Source organism: Henningerozyma blattae, chromosome 1, assembly GCF_000315915.1.
Source record: "Henningerozyma blattae CBS 6284 chromosome 1, complete genome".
Lineage (NCBI taxonomy): Eukaryota > Fungi > Ascomycota > Saccharomycetes > Saccharomycetales > Saccharomycetaceae > Henningerozyma > Henningerozyma blattae.
This window is the reverse complement of record NC_020185.1, coordinates 1,612,155-1,630,611: the sequence shown is the minus strand read 5'-3', so window position 1 is coordinate 1,630,611 and position 18,457 is coordinate 1,612,155. Positions and strand designations below refer to the sequence as shown.

The 18,457-nt window shown below is 31.2% G+C and overlaps 8 protein-coding genes across 8 annotated transcripts; 4 read left to right on the top strand and 4 right to left on the bottom strand.

The window, feature by feature from the left end:
- Positions 1–211: 211 nt before the first annotated feature.
- Positions 212–4,465, top strand: VPS15 (ubiquitin-binding serine/threonine protein kinase VPS15; the record flags this gene model as incomplete). Its single annotated transcript, XM_004177929.1, has 1 exon — positions 212–4,465. The coding sequence occupies one exon, from the start codon at positions 212–214 to the stop codon at positions 4,463–4,465; it is 4,254 nt and encodes a 1,417-aa protein (XP_004177977.1).
- A 389-nt stretch (positions 4,466–4,854) lies between these two features.
- On the top strand, positions 4,855–7,986 carry TBLA0A06650 (exocyst complex component SEC8; the record flags this gene model as incomplete). The annotated part of the gene is made up of 1 exon (XM_004177928.1): positions 4,855–7,986. One exon carries the CDS (start codon positions 4,855–4,857, stop codon positions 7,984–7,986), a length of 3,132 nt encoding a protein of 1,043 aa, XP_004177976.1.
- Positions 7,987–8,174: 188 nt separating this feature from the next.
- On the bottom strand, positions 8,175–9,260 carry TBLA0A06640 (NAD(P)-dependent alcohol dehydrogenase; the record flags this gene model as incomplete). The annotated part of the gene is made up of 1 exon (XM_004177927.1): positions 8,175–9,260. One exon carries the CDS (start codon positions 9,258–9,260, stop codon positions 8,175–8,177), a length of 1,086 nt encoding a protein of 361 aa, XP_004177975.1.
- Positions 9,261–11,508: 2,248 nt separating this feature from the next.
- Positions 11,509–12,456, top strand: TBLA0A06630 (uncharacterized protein; the record flags this gene model as incomplete). Its single annotated transcript, XM_004177926.1, has 1 exon — positions 11,509–12,456. One exon carries the CDS (start codon positions 11,509–11,511, stop codon positions 12,454–12,456), a length of 948 nt encoding a protein of 315 aa, XP_004177974.1.
- Positions 12,457–12,735: 279 nt separating this feature from the next.
- On the bottom strand, positions 12,736–13,353 carry TBLA0A06620 (uncharacterized protein; the record flags this gene model as incomplete). The annotated part of the gene is made up of 1 exon (XM_004177925.1): positions 12,736–13,353. The coding sequence occupies one exon, from the start codon at positions 13,351–13,353 to the stop codon at positions 12,736–12,738; it is 618 nt and encodes a 205-aa protein (XP_004177973.1).
- Positions 13,354–13,689: 336 nt separating this feature from the next.
- Positions 13,690–14,163, top strand: FCY1 (cytosine deaminase; the record flags this gene model as incomplete). The annotated part of the gene is made up of 1 exon (XM_004177924.1): positions 13,690–14,163. The coding sequence occupies one exon, from the start codon at positions 13,690–13,692 to the stop codon at positions 14,161–14,163; it is 474 nt and encodes a 157-aa protein (XP_004177972.1).
- A 198-nt stretch (positions 14,164–14,361) lies between these two features.
- Positions 14,362–14,793, bottom strand: TBLA0A06600 (uncharacterized protein; the record flags this gene model as incomplete). Its single annotated transcript, XM_004177923.1, has 1 exon — positions 14,362–14,793. One exon carries the CDS (start codon positions 14,791–14,793, stop codon positions 14,362–14,364), a length of 432 nt encoding a protein of 143 aa, XP_004177971.1.
- Positions 14,794–15,332: 539 nt separating this feature from the next.
- Positions 15,333–16,418, bottom strand: VID24 (glucose-induced degradation complex subunit VID24; the record flags this gene model as incomplete). The annotated part of the gene is made up of 1 exon (XM_004177922.1): positions 15,333–16,418. The coding sequence occupies one exon, from the start codon at positions 16,416–16,418 to the stop codon at positions 15,333–15,335; it is 1,086 nt and encodes a 361-aa protein (XP_004177970.1).
- Between the last annotated feature and the right edge of the window lie 2,039 nt (positions 16,419–18,457).

Sequence of the window (18,457 nt, the reverse complement as noted above, 5' to 3'; positions counted from 1 at the left end):
ACCGCCTATACTTTTTTTTTCCAATATTTAATTTTTAAACATCCTTACTACAAAATTCCGAACTGTGTATATGATCCAACCTTAAATGCTCTATAATAATCTACATAGGAAAATATAGCTTCGATGGAAAAACTTGTACAGTATTAATATTTGTGCATTATTTTAATTAACTAAATAGTATATTGATAGATTAACACAATATAATAATACTATGGGTGCTCAGCTCTCTTTATTAGTTCAAACATCTCCTTCTATTGCCATATTTTCTTATATCGATGTATTAGAAGATATTCATTACATTAATCAATTAAACTCTTCAAGATTTTTAAAAACATGTAAAGCAATTGATGCTAATGGTGAAATTATAATTAAAGTCTTTATTAAGCCTACAGACAATTATTCTTTACAATTAATTAAAAATGCATTAACTGAAGAAGCTCGGTTATTAGCTCCTCTCCCTAATGTTTTAAATTATTCTAACATTATTGAAACAAACCGAGCTGGTTATCTAATAAGACAATGCGTAAAGAATAATCTCTATGACCGAGTTAGTTCTAGACCATACCTTCAAGGAATTGAGCTAAAATTTATTACTTTCCAACTTTTAAAAATATTACAAAACATTCATGAATTAGGGATAATACATGGTGATATTAAAACAGAAAATATCTTAACTACTAGTTGGAATTGGTTATTACTTACAGACTTCTCTGCATCTTTAAAGCCAGTATATATCCCTGAGGACAACCCAGGGGAATTTTCATTTTATTTTGATACTTCGAAAAGGAGAACTTGTTATATAGCTCCTGAACGTTTTGATACAAAATTATACGATCCAAAAAATTCACTAAAACATCAACTTAAACCAGAAATGGATGTATTCAGTGCTGGTTGTTGTATTGCAGAATTGTACAATGAGGGCACACCTATTTTTAATCTTTCTGAATTATTCAAATATAAAAATAACGAATATGACATTCGTGAATTTTTAAAAACTCAAATTGAAGATGAAGAGTTAATAAACTTAATAATGGATATGATAGATATTAACCCTTCAAAAAGACTGAAAATTGGTGAACTATTAGAAAAATATAGAGGAGTATTCTTTCCTGATTATTTTTATACATTCACTTATGATTATTTTAGAACACTTGCAATGATTTCTACTAGTACTCCGAGAACAGGTGATATTTGTTCAAATTCAGGGGTTAAAGATCAAGTAAATGTAATGGATATATGCTGTGAAAATATATACTTCAATTTTCAAAAAATATGTGTATCATTTGGTTATGAACTACAAGCTGAAGTTGAACACGGAATACCAAAAATTAATTTCGAAAGATATTTAATAGCCTCTTTAAAAATATCCAATTTACCCCCAATACCTTTAATAAAATTTAACCAGTTATCAGATGTAGTAAAAGAGGAATGCGCTCTTTTGCTAATCTCATTTTTATGTCATTGTCTTCGAAATGTAGTATCATTGTCTGTTAAAACGAAATGTATAGAACTTCTCATTGTTTTCTCTCAATTTGTTTCAGATGATAATAAGATAAATAGAGTAGTTCCATTCCTTGTTGCCTGTTTCTCAGATGATAATATCAATATTCAAACTCTCTCAATAAATGGATTATCACAAGTTTTATCTGTAGTTGAACATGTTAGCTTAATTAATGAAAACATATTTATGGATTATATTTTTCCAAGATTAAAGAAATTGCTCATGGTGAGTAAGAAACACACATACGTTAGAGCAGTGATTGCTAATTGTTTGGGTGATTTGGTTACAACCTCGAATAGGTTCCAAGAATTATTGTTTTTTAATTATTCTTCAAATCTGGAGGATAATAAGCAAAAAAGAGGTATGGAAAACATTGAAATTACGAACAACTACTCTCGGAAACTAACAAAACAGGTAGAAGAACTTTGTGTTGCGTTATTAACTGATAATAAAAAATCTGTAAGATTCTCTTTGCTATGCAATATTTTGCCTCTGTGTAAATTTTTTGGCCGTGAAAAGACTAATGATGTTATATTAAGCCACTTAATTACTTATTTGAACGATCGTGATCCAGCACTACGAATTAAACTGATTCAAACGATATCTGGGATAGCAGTTTTGCTGGGTCCAATTACTCTAGAACAATATATCTTACCATTATTGATACAAACAATCTACGATACAGAAGAGTTAGTTGTTGTCTCAGTTTTGCGTAGCATTCGAGATTTAATTGACATTGGTTTAATTGGCAAAAAATATTATTTTGATTTATGTTCTACAATCTCAACATTATTACTACACCCAAATACATGGATAAGACAACTTTCTTTACTAGTTATAGTTAAAATTGCGGAAAAATTATCAAATGCAGAAGCATATTGCATTTTGTATCCAATTATTAGATTGTTTTTTGAATTTGATATTGAATTTACGAAAGACTTACTGCTTTCAAGTTGCAAGCAACCTGTTTCAAGATCTGTCTATCGTCTACTATGTAGTTGGTCACTGCGGGCAACTAAAAGTTTATTTTGGCAACAAATACCTAATAAACATGTCGATGCATTTGGTAGTAATATAATTTCTTTTACAACGAAAGATTATTCAATTAAAAATTATGGTTTTAAAAATTCAACAAAAGCTTCTAATGCAGTTATTATATCATTCGATAATCAAGAAATTCCATTAACTGCAGAAGATAGAAATTGGATAGATAGATTTAAGGCTATAGGATTCCCCAAAGAGGAGCTTTGGAAATTAGCTATACTAAGAGGTTACGTTCTAAGAACTGTTAAAAGAGAAAGCAATGCTTTAAAAAGTATGGATGAACTTGAGACTAAAAATATAATTTCGACAACTTCACTTCCAAATATCAGACCATATAATATATTTTTTGATGTGGAGTACTTAGACAATAAACCAGACAATATGAACATGTCGAGAAATTTAGAACTACCAAATGGATATTCAACATTGTTATCAACAACATCAAATCAATCAGCAGTTCGAGATTTAAATGGTTCGTTAGTATTTAAGGCTAAAACTACACCAACATTAACTTCTAATCTCGAAAACGTATACGTTCAATTGGAACCTTCCTTTGATCATAATGCGCTATATCATGAAATACCAGAAACTACGGAACCTAGTGCAAGATTTTCGATAAGAAACAGTTACGAAGGGGATATTCATACTATTAAAACATATTTAGAAAATTTCCACATATCCTATTCTTTAAAAGATTATAAAGAATTTGGCCCACATATTAGTTCACATAATAACAGAAATATCTTAGGTAAACTAAATGGTCGACTAATGTCAAATTTAATTGAAAATGAAAATGATTCAATTTCATCTATCTTAGTATCCAATGGCACTGTACCGTATTTAATAAGTGGATCTAGTGAGGGCTTAATTAGATTATGGGATATTAAAGATATTGTTATGGGCGAAAAATTTTCCTCCAGTTTAATGTTAGACTGCAGTTCACCAATAACTGATTTAGCATTTATACCAGGTCATGATTGTTTTGCAATGTCTACTAAAGATGGGTCTATCATTATTATGAGGGTATTTTTCCAAATAAATGAAAATAAGTGTCATTTCCAAACGTTTAAGATCATTCGAAAACTAAGTTTAAATACAGAAACTAAAGAAATTGCTTTACAGATCAAGATATTTGTTTCAGACGAGAGCCCCCTACTTTTTGTTATAACAAACCTTTCAAGAATTTTAGTGATAAATATTTTAACTATGGAAATCATCGATACAATTGAAGCACCTGGTATTCATGGTGCAATTTGTTCATTTACAGTTACAGATGATCAATCCACATTAATTTTCGGTACCTCTAAGGGAATTGTAATAGTATGGGATCTAAGGTTCCATATTCTTATTAATTCTTTTACTTTTGGAAACAATGCACCAATTTCAAAATTAGAAATATTCAAGCATGCAGGGAAACATGCTGTATTAATTGTAGGGGGTTATTCAGAATCATTTTTTTCCATTTGGGATTTTTCAAAACTTCAATGTCAAATAGCCGTAATCGATTCAGATGAGCAACCATCGATTGAATTATTTGTTGCCAAAGATAAAGGTATTAATAAACTTCCCTTAAACACCAAATTACCACTAAGCAAAGTTACCACTTTATATATAGAAGAAAATAGAATTGCATTTGCTGTTAGGCCAGGAAATAATATTCTACTTTTTGATGTGGATAATATCTCAGCTTCCAAAGACCTTTCTAACAGAACATATCAAACAAGATACAAATTTTTGCCTTACAAAGCTACAGCTAACTTAACCTTTGTATTACATACTTCGAAAGGTGTTCACCATAGCAGTTCAATGGATGACTCTTGTCATTATGACACAATAAACTCTATAGTTCTATGCAAGACTGATGGATCTAATATTTTGATATCTGCTGACAATGCAGGTATTATCAACTTTCTGTCCTAAATATGCTAAATATTATTTATAAGAATATATATCTAATAACATTCTTTGTTACCATTCTTGCTTGCCATTGCAGAATTTTAAGACATTATTCTTCATCCACATGTTCATGTGATTTGCGGGATTTATACTAGATCTGGTTAATCAGGGGATTCTTGCTATTATATTTTTTTGCGTTGTGTTTTCCTGTTTTTCAAATTCATCAAATGGAGAGAATCTCGCTTGTTACTAAGAAAAGCAATAGTGGGTCAAAGTTTCATTTAGATAGTATTTTAGTAGGCTGAATGTTTTAAAAAGGGATTTTCAGACAAGAAAGACTCAGTTCAGAAGATTGCTGATACTTTGTCAATTAAACATTAAACATCGGTTAATATAGGTAGAAAATATCACATATGAATAATTTACAGGTCCCAAGAAGAAGGCGCCGTGGACTGTCGGTGAATGCTCTGACAGAAGATCAGAAAGAGGCAATGACCAGTTCATTAGATCATTTACAGGATGATATTGTCTTAGTTAATACTCAATGGTCAAAAACATTAACTGAGACAACTAATCCTTTGGAATTTGCATTGTCATTTTTAGATACTACATCAGTTGGTTTAGGCCATAGATTGCCTGAGTTTCATCAATTGCAGAGTAAAATTGGATACGATCTACAAAATACTGTCAATGAGCATTACCAAGAATTTAATAGCAATGTTGCTTCTTATGGGACTGCAGTACACTTTATTACGGAAGCTCAAGAGAAAATTCTTGAAGTAAAAACTAACCTAAGCGATGCCAATAGAAATATCACAGTCAAAAAAGGTTCTCTTGAAGAGTTAAATGAAAATTCCCAAAAATATACAAATATGTTGAAAATATTACCAGCCATAGAGAAATTAATTTCAACACCTGAGAAAATTGAAGCTCATATTAGAGAAGAAAATTATCAAGATGCAAAACAACTATTAGTAGATTCTTATTTTCTGGCAAATACTCATTCTCTTTGGGAGATTCAATCTTTAAAGCCTATCAAGGAGCAGTTACAAATGCAAGATCATTCTTTATTTAATAATTTAATCGAGGATATCCATGATTTGGTTTACTCCAAGAATTTATTTAGATATTCAGATTCTTCCTTATTGAAAGATTTGACTACTCCTGAAGATGATTTTACTGGGGCGGAAACTTATTTGAATAATATTGTCAATACTGATTTTGTCAATAAGTCAGAACTGATTAATTCAGATTTAAAAGATTTTATAAAAGAATTAAAAACTTTGACACCAAGTGATCTGAAGAAATTAGAAAAAATTAAAGGCAAGACTGACAATGAAAAGATTTTTTCCTTACTTTCAATTATTAATGACATGAATAAATTATCCCAAGCAAGCACGATTTTACTTGATAGAGCAAAAGTGGAAATTCATTCTATTTTATTGAGAACTACTGATTCTCTACGTGCCAAACATCCATCCCTGCTGAAACTTGTAGATGATGTATCAAAACAAAACGATTTTGGGATATCTCTGGAAAATATGCTATCAATTATTTTAAGGACAATGTTTTGGGAAATATTTTTAAAGCTATTAGTTTCTATGCAAGGCCACTGCTTAATTTATGAAATTATAGCAGTCCTGCAAAGAAAGACTAGTGCTAATAATGTTTATAAAATTAATGACATTTGGAATATAATGCTTGAGGAAATTCGAGAATTTTTAACAAAGTATCTGCGTAGTCCTAAAATAATATCTGCTGAAGAGAAATCCAAGAATCGTGATAGTAATAGTAATACAGATATTAATGGAAAACAAATAGATGGCACAAATACAAATAATGTATTGTATCAGAATAATATATATTCTTTGCAAGATAATATTGATAATAATGAAAAAATTTTACATTATTCTAATGATCTGAAAAATCTTTTCAAAGATATTTTCCCTGGCTTTACTGTAAATTCTAGTGTAGATATGAATAATATCTATATCAAAGAAGATTCCTTAGAACAAGATAATAGTGTAATACCAGCTTCTATTTTTAATATGAGATTAATCCTGGAGCCATTTTTATTGTTCTCTAAGGCTGTAGGCCAAATTCTTCCAGATGATAATAAAAAAATGCTATCTTCGAAAGCTTTCTTCCTTAAATATATTAATGAAGAGGTTTTTCCAGATTTGCAGAGAACCTTTACATACTTGTTTAATACAAGAGTGCGTTCGAACAATCCATATAGAATACATGTACTACATGATAATAGGAAGATTCTTGGTGCTGCTCATGACTTTATGATATTATTTGCAAATTTATTATTTATTACTAGGACTTCTCATAGTTACAAAAAACTAGTATGCAGTGCATTACTAAATTTATTGGATTCATTTTTTAAATATTATCATAATTTATTTGAGAATTTATTTGGTACAAAAGTTAAATCTGAATACGTGAAGCAAATTATTACTCTATGGTTGCAAGATGAACAGTTGATGAAATTAGAAGAAGGTGCAGTTTATCAAGGTAAGTTTAATCAAGATCAGGAATACGAGCTGTTAGTAAAATATTGTCCACAATTTTTTGAAACTGGAAGAGGATTAAATTCTAGTGATTTATTTAATATGGCAACTTTGGATGCAATTATTAACTTCAACGCCACTATAAGCTGGGTTTTGGAATGGTTACCTCAATTAAGAAAAGTTGTACAAGTGAATAAGGGGGATGCTCTTCAAGATATTGATCAATTAAGAAATGATTGGTCATTATTTGAATCTCCAACATTTGTTCGTGAAGAAAGAATGAAATCTTTAAAGATATGTATGATCAACCAAACAGTTGGAAACTTTGATAAAATAATCAATAACTTTAAAGATTTACGCGTTAAATTAATGACGGTTTTACGATTTGATATACGAGCCAGATGTATTTATTATATTGGTAGAACGTTCCAAGAAAATAAAAATTGGTATTTGAATACTGATAGTTTTGAATTAGATCATAATATTTCATCTTTGAGATCAGATTTAATTAAAAATGAAAGCAAGATGGTCATACAATTACCAGGAAAGGAAAAATATAAGGTATTTGTTGGCCTTGATAGTACAATCAATAATTTGTTTATTAAATCAAGTAAATCTATTCAAATTATCAATTATAATGGATGTAAGAAACTGGTAAAGAATATTACATCTTTACAATTAACTTGTAGAAATTTAATCTTTGAAGATAGTTCATCTGTGAATATGAACAAATCTATTAATTTCTATGATTTGTGTAAAGAGGATGAAAACCAATTTTTCATAAAATTAAATAACGGCGAATTGAAAGATTACTCCAAATTAGATTTAGAAACATTATTAAGACTTTTGTATAGCGAAGAAATTAATCTTCAAGCTAGAAAGCAAAAACAATTTCCGAATAAGACATTAGAAAATTCGGGTGTAACGAAAAGATATCAAAATGCAGTTCAAAAATTAAGAAGTAGTATAGCTACTAATAATACTTCAAATATTCCTAATGGTGCTACCACCTCAAATAAAACCAATTAAGCTAACTGTAATTGTATATTAAATAGATTTGTAGTTTAAATGATAATTATGATATGTATTCTTTTTCTTTTTTCTTATAAATTTATGAATAAAAATCTATAGAAAATTTTTGATGGATTACTTATTTATAAGATAACTATGGAAAGAATGGACATGATGGAAGTAAAGATAATATGCGTATCTCATAATTATTTTTCACTTCCAAATTCTTTCTCAAAATCTGTTAAAACAAATCTATACCTAACATCACCCTTTTCTAATCTACTCCAAGCTTCATGAACACCTTTTTCTCCCACAGGCACTTTTTCAATCCAAATCTTGACATTATTTTTAACAACAATATCCAACATTGTTTTAATATCTTGTGGAGTACCAATCAAAGAGTTACCGATTGTTATACCAACTAACTGGAATGGGCGTAAAGTTAATTTTTCTGTAACATCTGGAACAGAAATGGATTGAATAGAACCACCAATTTTCATTATTTTAATATATTGATCTAAATTTATATCAGTTAAAGAAGAAGCACAAATAACAGCTAAATCTAAAGTGTTGAATAAATCTTTATCCCAACCTTCAGTTCCTGTAGCATAATAATGGTCAGCACCCAAGTCCATTGCATCCGCTCTTTTATTTTCACCTCTAGAAAAGGCATATACTTCAGCACCCATAGCTTTAGCTAATAAGATACCCATATGGCCAATACCGCCAATACCAATAATACCCACTTTTTTATTTGGACCACAGCCATTTCTTAATAATGGAGTGAATACTGTAGCACCACCACACATTAACGGAGCGGCTAATTCAGTTGGGATTTCATCAGGGATTGGAATTACGAAATGTTCATGAACTCTAATGTGAGAAGCATAACCACCTTGTGCTATGTAACCGTTTGGATAAATACCAGTATAAGTAGTGACGAAGTTAGTACAATATTGCTCGTTGTTATTCTTACAACGTTGGCATTCTAAACAAGAAAAGACTTGAGCACCAACCCCCACTCTTTGACCAATTTTCAATCCATCTTCACATTTAGAACCAATCTTAACAACTTTACCGATAATTTCATGACCCACAACTTGACTATTTGGACAAGGCCCCCAACGAGAAGCAGCAGTGTGGGTATCTGAACCACAGACACCACAAGCCATGATTTCAATATCTATATCTTGCTCACCAAAAGTCTTTGGATCATATGAAACTTTTTTTGGGTTTAACCAATCTTCACGTTCAACAACGGCAATACCTTGGAACTTTTCTGGATAAGACATGATAAATAGGATAGTAGAATGCTAATTTGTAATATAAAAATGGTGTTGTTATTTTAATGCAACAGAATGAAAATCTATGAATTTAATGGTAGGCTTTGAAGAAAAAATATTATGCAAAACTATCATCTTTTAAATTGTCTTCAAGCCCTTTTATAGGACTCAAATTTTACAACATCCACTAATCATTATCTTAGTTGAAACTTAAGATGGCACTCATCACCACTGTAGCTATATCAAAGCAACATAGAATAGCTCATCGCTGCATAATTTTAAAACGCAGTCAAACATCGAAAGAAAAAAAAAAAAGAAATCGATGATTTTACTGCCAGATAGTAGAACTTAACATACGCTAAAATTTACATATTACCATATCTAACCATAATGAAATATAACATTGTAATTTTCAACGAACAGTTTCAATATTGGCTGCAAATGCAAAACGACATCCGTACGTTTGTATGTCTGTATGTTTTTAGCTCTTTTTAAAAAAAAAAAAAAAAAAAAAGTAAAAAAAAAAAATCGGTAAATAGATGCTCTTACAAAAATAGTTAAAAAATTATAAGGCCGATTAATATTGTAATAGTTCCGCCCCTGCCAAGAAATCAATTCTCGTATTGGCAGCGGTTATAGTTGATGAAACAAATTTTCTAGTATTAGGTAACTCGGCATCATAAAACGCATCTATCATAAGATCATGAATCTATCATAAGATCAAATATATATTATAAGATCTATACTTTGTAAAACGTATTCCACTAAGGGTGTTTGATTTACCTCATTCAATAATAATATAAGCTTCTTCTTTTCCCTCTCTTACACTATTTGATTTTTTCTTACCATATCAGGCCATAAGTTATAAAGCGATAGTATCAGTATATCTGAATCCGGTAAATTCAATTAAAGTGAGACATAATCGGAGTCCGATAGAATAAAGTGTGCTTGAATTTTTTTTAGTTTTACCAAAAACAATTGTCTTACTTATGTACAAAAGATGGTATTAGGTACCCAATAGGAAAATTTATAATTCAGACATGGTAGGAATTAAAAATCTGGATGTTGATGACGAAATGTGACCGACCGTTAGTTGTTCATTATTAATGCTCATGACATGAAGCGCACTGCCGCATCATTGCTACTAATAAGAGGTCGATATCCCTACTGTTTATATAACTTGTACAAACCTTGCTTTTTATTTTTTTTCGTTTTTTTCACTTGACCCTCTCGCTTCGTTTTTTTCTCTAACTATACCTTCAGGGCTTCCCTCCTCTAGGGTTGTTAATAATCACATTTCTCAAGGAATATTATATTGTATATTTTCGGGGATACCTTGGCAAATCGCTGTTTCTTAAAACAGTTCTAATCTGATTGACGATACCCAGAACACTCAGAATCGGTTTCGGACTCAAAATAAACTGTTATCTAAAATATCTTCTCCTCACTGCTCTCCTCACCGCTCTCCTCACCGCTCTCCTCACCGCTCTCCTCATCACTGATGCCACATTTCTTCCGACATCTCCAACACTACGTAGTAATAGTAGTAATAAAACGTAATTAGATAAACACAACTAATAAATTAACCCCATTGTCAATTTCCTATCACCGTTGATAATACCCTTATTTCATCACTTTCTTGCCCTATTTTCTTCGCTCTTTTTCCCTTATTGCTCACCTTAAGCCTCCTCATAACCCTCATTCTTGTAGGACCCAGCCCTTGACCAATCAACTGCCAGATTTTTTCATTATTTATCTTTTATTTTCTTTATCTACATTCTCTATGTGTGACTCTTCTTGTGCGTGACTCTAAAATGACCTACGGGATTTTCTGTGTCAGTTACCCCATTTGGATACACGTATCTTTGTTTTTCCGACAACTCACAGATTCCTCTTTTAGGTATTTGTTAGACGGGATTTATACTTTTTCATCTCATTCTATGTAAATTTCAATATACGGATTTTTCACAAAAAAATTCAGTTTACATTATTAATATTAAAGGAATATGTAAAATTATATAATATATTCAATATAATTATAAGTAATTTACAAAATATATATATGTTATATATATATATGTTTGTATATATTTTGTATATAATACATAGGTACCTTGAATATTTATATCAGATATAGATATAGATACATTATAACATACTCATTCTTCAGTAAATAAAAAACAAGAAAAAATTAAAATTTAAAATAAAATAAAATTAAGCAAATATCTTATAACAAAATATATTTGTCTTACATTTAATGTCATCGTCGAAAACTGCTTCTCCATTGTCACCTATTACTAGTTCCACCCCGATCTCAGCAACTCAACCTGCTCATGATAATACTAGAATCATAAAGGATTTACTTGCAGGGACTGCAGGAGGTATTGGCCAAGTGGTAGTAGGGCAACCATTTGACACTACTAAAGTTCGTCTACAGACTTCGAAGACACCTACTACAGCGTTGCATGTATTACGTGATCTTTTCAAAAATGAAGGTCCATTAGCCTTATATAAAGGTATGCTAACACCGTTGGTGGGTGCAGGGGCATGTGTTGCTGTTCAATTTGGTACTAATGAAGCGTTGAAAAGATTTTTCCGTCATCAGAATGCTGATGGTCGTGTAAATTTACATTTATGGCAATATTATCTTTGTGGACTTGGTGGTGGTATTGCCAATGCATTCTTGGCTTGTCCGATGGAACATGTTCGTATTAGATTACAAGTTCAAAAGGCGCCTATTAATGCCAAGAATGTCACCGATGCAATAACACATTTCAATGGTCCCTTAGATTGTATCAATCAATTATGGGCAAGAGGTGCTTTGATGAGAGGTTTACCGGCTATGTTAATACGTGCGGGTCATGGACTAGGGGTATATTTCTTAACTTATGAAGCCTTGGTGGCACATTCGGGTGTACCAAGAAAGGAGTTACCAGCTTGGAAATCATGTTTATATGGTGGCTGTGCTGGTTCTATGTTATGGTTAGCTGTGTATCCATTAGATGTGGTGAAATCTGTCATTCAAACAGATTCATTAAATAAGCCGAGATATTCAGATAACATTTGGAAAGTTGCTAAACAATTGTATTCGTATGGTGGTTCCAAGGCATTCTTTAGAGGGTTTGGCCCAACAATGCTACGAGCAGCACCCGCAAATGGTGCTACTTTCTGTGCGTTTGAAATGGCTACTCGTGTCTTGGGATAACCATTCATCTCTTGCTATTCTGTTTCTATTAAAATTCCATTTCGTTTTTTTTCTTCCTTCACTGATACATTTTGCATTCTTTCTTTACCTTCTCCCCTTCTCTGTACTTCTTTTTTATTTTTATTTCAAAATTGCACACTTTACCCTCTACAATACCAATATTATTTATTTACTTCCTGCCTATTTATATGATATGCTTTTATAGACTCTATTTATATAGTAATACTTACAACAAGTAAAAAAAAAAAATTTAAAATTAAGATTAAAATATCCATTTCATTAGTCCAAAGATTCTCGATATTCCAGCCTTTCCCTTTCTCTACCGAATTTTTCTATTATCAAATCCTTTAGAACAGTCAACACCTTTATACTTATCCCACAAAATATTAAACCTGCAAATATTGATGTGCCTAAATGCTTTTTTTCATTTTCCTTTTCTTCAGAAAATTCTTTGGTTTTTTGAATATCTTCCCATGTACCTGCTTGCCAATATTCATACGGTATATCGGACATTCTTTGATCTTTTAAAATATCTTCTTCATTATTTATCCATCCAATACCACTTATATCATAAGTACGTTTCAATTTTGGTGTTTTTAATATTTTATAACTTCGTATTATCATTAATATTCTTTTCTTCTTCTCCTCTTCATTTAAAATCTTATCTTTATTGGTTAAAATATCAAACCCTTGATCAGGATGATACATCTTAATATATTCATGATATTTTTTTTTAAGATCACCAAGATCAATAGATTGTTTTTTTTTTTCTAAATTGAAAATGTCATAAGGTGTTGGATTAGATATTTTAACTGGCCATTGATAATCATATATCTGTTTTAATGAATCACTGTAAAACCGTTTGATAGATATTCCTATTCTATAATTTCTTATCATTATCCAATAGTACAAAATGGTTTACGGTTATTGGTTTGTTTCACAGATGATAATGTAAAGGTGACTGTGTCTCTCCCCTTATCTTTTTTTTTTAATCATTTATCTCGAAACGAATTATTTCCGGAATTATATCCGTCGGCAATCTCATCGCAAATTTGAAATATTTTTTTTTTTATCAAATTCTTCCTGCCTTTCATAGTTTCCTCTGTATAAAAATGTTTTAGTATTGAAATGTTCATTTATTTTTTTTTTATTTTTCTTGATATTACATAATTTTCTTCTATTTTTATTTGTATTTATAACTTACTTATAACGACCAAAAATTTTTAATTACAAATGTCTGCTGTAAACCCTGCCCAATGGGATGCTTTAGGTATCCAAACAGCTTATGATGAAGCTGTTAAAGGTGCTTCTGAAAATGGTGTTCCAATCGGTGGTTGTTTAATCAATCATGAAGATGGTAAAATCTTAGGTTCAGGCCATAACATGAGATTCCAAAAGGGTTCTCCAACTTTGCATGGTGAAATTTCCACTCTAGAAAACTGTGGTAGATTAAGTGGTAAAGTTTATAAAAACACTACTTTATACACTACTTTATCCCCATGTGACATGTGTACTGGTGCTATTATCATGTACGGTATTCCAAGAGTTGTTATTTGTGAAAATGTCAACTTCAAGAGTCCAGGTGAAGAATATTTAAAGCAAAGAGGTGTCGAAGTTGTTGTTGTTGACGACGAAAAATGTAAAACCATTATGAAGAAATTTATTGATGAAAGACCAAGTGATTGGTTTGAAGATATCGGTGAATAAATGTATTGATACATTTCACTTTGAATTATTTCACGTACCTTTCAACAGATATACGCGCATAAAGAACATAAATTAATTATTGTCTGACTAATTATTATTCCATATATAATAAATATATTTATAAATATATTTAATATCATTACGTACTTTTTACCTTATCATCTCATATGTCTTTTTTTGGGTTTGTTTAAAAATTGTTTATTCTTGAACAGGTTCTGTACTAATAGTTCCCGCTTGAATATCTGAATCTGCCTTTGGAACCCAACCTGGAACTTTTTGTGGAATAACCAAATCTGAATAACAGAATAAAACACCAATTAAACTCATTACAAATTTAACACCATTTGGTTGTGAAGTAGTACCTAGGGATCCACTTTTCACATTCTTGGCAGTTTCATTTGTTGGAATAGACATTTCAAATAAACCTGAACCACTAGTTAATGCAGAATAAAATGTTTGAATAAAAGCAAACCAAGCGATGAATTTATTTCTTAAAAACATAGCAGCCATTGGCATACTTTGTGATATCATACCAGACACACTAGAGATATTATCATAAGAAGTTTTTGGTGGGAATTTGTGTTGATATCTAACGATTAAGTCTTTTCTTTTAACATTATTGATTGGCATGTTTGAATATAATATTTGGTGATATGTCTGATGTATAATTGGGTTTAGTACTTGTGTCCCTTTTTCCAAAAGTTTATTTTAATAATCTTTAAAATAACTTGTCTATTAATTTTACCATTATCAATATACAGTTGATAATTTCGGAACTTGATTATTTTTCAGTAGGAAACTTGGAATCCGGGTAACAATATTTGATTTACGTTGAAATATTTTAGAATATTCAATTCGTCAAAAGCATACAAAAAAGTGTTTTGACTTCGAAGTTGTTGGAAAATAAAAAAATTATAATTTGAGTGTCTAAATGAAGTTTTTAATTATATATAATTTTTTTTTGATTCTAATATAAATACAACAAGCGAATGATCAGTAGTGAAATTGGGCGCTTATAAAAAAGTTTATGGGAATGTAAAATGAATTAATCTATAAAAAAAGGATGGGAGAAATGAATGGGGGGTTCGTGAAAGAAATAAAAAATAAAATAAAAATAAAAACAAATATGAAAGCGTAATGGTAGGTGGGGGGGGAGAGTACGAATGCAATTAAGCAAACTCGTAATCTTCGTTACCGCCCTTGTCGTCGATGAAATCTGGAATCAAGTCCAATTGTTGGAATTTCTCTGCGTCTTTATGATAATAAAATCCCTTAATGTTACCTGTATATTGATCATGGACGATATAATAAAAACCTTCAAAAGATGCACCTTCTATGTTATCTATCTCTGAATCTGGCACTAGGAATTTTTCCTTCCATCTCATGAAGATAAATCTATTATCCAAATAAGTCAACGTCTTTTCACGCAAAACTTTATCAACGTATGAAGAATCTATTAGATCAGAAACTTGGTTTGGTAAATTCAATTGAGAAACCAAATTTTTAAAAGAAGTAAAATTGAACCAATGATCTAAATCATTTGATATAGAAGATGTGAAATTTTTCAAATTTGGATAACTATTCCAAGTATTTGATAGAAACGAAAGATTGACATGATCAATGACAAAACTTTCGAAAAATGTAGTGATTTCTGGGTATTGGTTGGTCAACCCCTTGATAGAAAGGTAACCTGAAAGATGTGGGTTTGAATAATCATACGTTACGTTATTAGAAGGTAGATCTACTGTTTTTAGAAGAATGGAAACTTGATATCTCTTATATCCTGATATTTGATACCCTGTGAATCTCATATTTGGTCTTAAATAATTTGTTCTTACCGAACGAATCATGGGAGTTTGTATCGTTTGAGGAGTCGATGTGTTATAAGGAGAATAATCTTGGACCATGTATTTACCAAATGAATGGTTATTTGCCTTTATAAATGATTTGCTTGGAGTCAAAGGACTAGAAACGTTATTATTTGTGAAAGATGCAATGGAGTCGTTGGAAGGTAATTTGTATAAGCCAGAGTTATTGCGTAGGGAAGCAATACGAGCATCTCTTGTAAGATCGAGTATAGAATCTACTTCTACAGTTTGTAAAACCATAGAGTCCTTAACATCGTCATTTGCATCGATATACGTGGAATTATAAGAAGATGATATTGATGATGGGTTTTTTAATTTGTTTTGAGAGCATTTCAAATGAGAGGTTGTGTTATTGGGCAAGGCTGTCTTTGATGATTCATTAATCATGATGAAACGGTTGGGATACGAAGGAATGTTGAGCTAGCAAACTTGGGGAGGGGGTTGATTTAAAAAAAAACAATAAAAAACACACACCACTAAGATAGAGAATGTATTTTATATTGAAAAGTTTCAAAAAATTGAAGGAACAAATAAAAATAGCGCAAATATAAGAGGAGTATGTGGTGTACGGCCAGCTTGGTGAAAGTTCAGGTACAACAGTAGATAACGAAAAAAAATCAAATCAAAAAAAAAAAATTACAACAAATGAAATTCCAAATGGAATTATATACTAATACGAATCAAAAACGAGCTTGTGAAAATGCAAACAAAACATTAGATCAAAAGCAATCCAAAAGATAAAGAAAACATCAAAAGCAAGAAAAAAATGTTATAATAAATAAGATAACCTGAACCATCTTAACATTCCGTTCTACAGCTATTACGATTACGTCCAATAAGACCTGTATTATCATTTAAGGTTATTCGCACCGATAATGATTTAGGCTATGAATGGACTATGATAGTAAAGGAGTATGATTCCGGTCGAGTAATTTTTTGTTTTAATATTATTTTTTGTATTCATTTCATTCATGTAATTACCTAGTCAAGATAAGATGAGATGAGATGCGATTCTAATGAGGTCAAGACAAAAATGCGAACAATAATAAATTAGTAGTCTATTAGTCTGTTAACACGCGCCGAAAATAAACACCTACAAGGTTTGGTGGTCCAACAATAGAAAAAAAAAAAAAAAAAAAAAAGTCTTCGGAGCTTGTCTGTCGGCTGATAGCGATCCGAGAAAAGGCCGAAAAAAGAAAGTATGAAAATTTAAGAAAAGATAAAAAAAGAAATGTGTGGGTTACGAGGGGTCTACGGCATATTACTGGCGCGTTTCTTTTTCCGGGGCGGTGTTAGCCGACGGTGTTAAAAAATATTTGGATTCCTTTTTCTCTTTTCTTTTCTTTTTTTCATTTTTCATTTTTCATTATTTTTATCTTTTTTTGCCATTTCTGGCCGGCCGGGTGCACGGATTTCGGAGTTTGAAAATAGAAAAATCCACATAGGCGTCACATGCAAATGCAAGCAGGGTGCACGGATGTTCGTCGTGGTGCACGGGTGGAATATGTTCGGTGCACGGGTGGTGTCACGTGACGGTGTCACGTGGCCAGGCCGATATACAAAGTATTTGAGTTTTGTCCAGTACACTACAATAACCAAGAATTCAAACACCCATCTCTATCCTACAGCTTCAGCTTCGTCTAGCACACTCCAAAAGAGATAAATAAAAAAGATCACGTGATACGTTGCACAGCCCTGCGTTGCACGTGTTTTAGGCTTTTAACAACTCGGCCGAATAGTAAGCCGATCGGCTAGTAACTGAATCGTCACATACGAGCCGTGATATTTCCATTTTCTTTTTTTTTGATGTATATCATTTTGCTGACGCACGTGTCTTTTATTTATTTCTGTCTTTTGAGTATCGTTTCAGAGATATCCTGTGAGGTTATGTGTGTGAAACAAATGTTGGGTTTTTTATTTTTTTATTTTTTTCACAGTTTCATTGGTTTTCCCAATATCCAAAGTTAAAATTTCTGCCGCCATAGGTTGTGACTCATTTGGCCTGGCTGCAAAATCCGCGTCCGAAATATAGTGAACTGGATAATTTCTCCGCGAGAACAAACTTGATGAGAAAGACAGAGCCTATAATATTTCTTCAATTTTGCTTATTAAAAATTTCATTAAAAACAATTTTATTTTTTATTTGTTTTGCTTTATCACGAATACTTTATTTCAATTGTAAAAAGTTTCAAAATAAATCAAATCGCTATTCTTCATTGTCATTGAAACACAGAATCGCAATTGCAATCGCCATCGCAAATAGCACTTAGACATACAAACATTTTTTGTCATTCCATTGTAAACTATATTACAGCATCACATTTTCTGTCTGTCTATATCCTATCCACCGCTATATTTTGTACCACATACCATCTTTCGTTTCAAGTGTAGTGCATTGTGTCGTGCATTGTTTAAATTGATCTGAT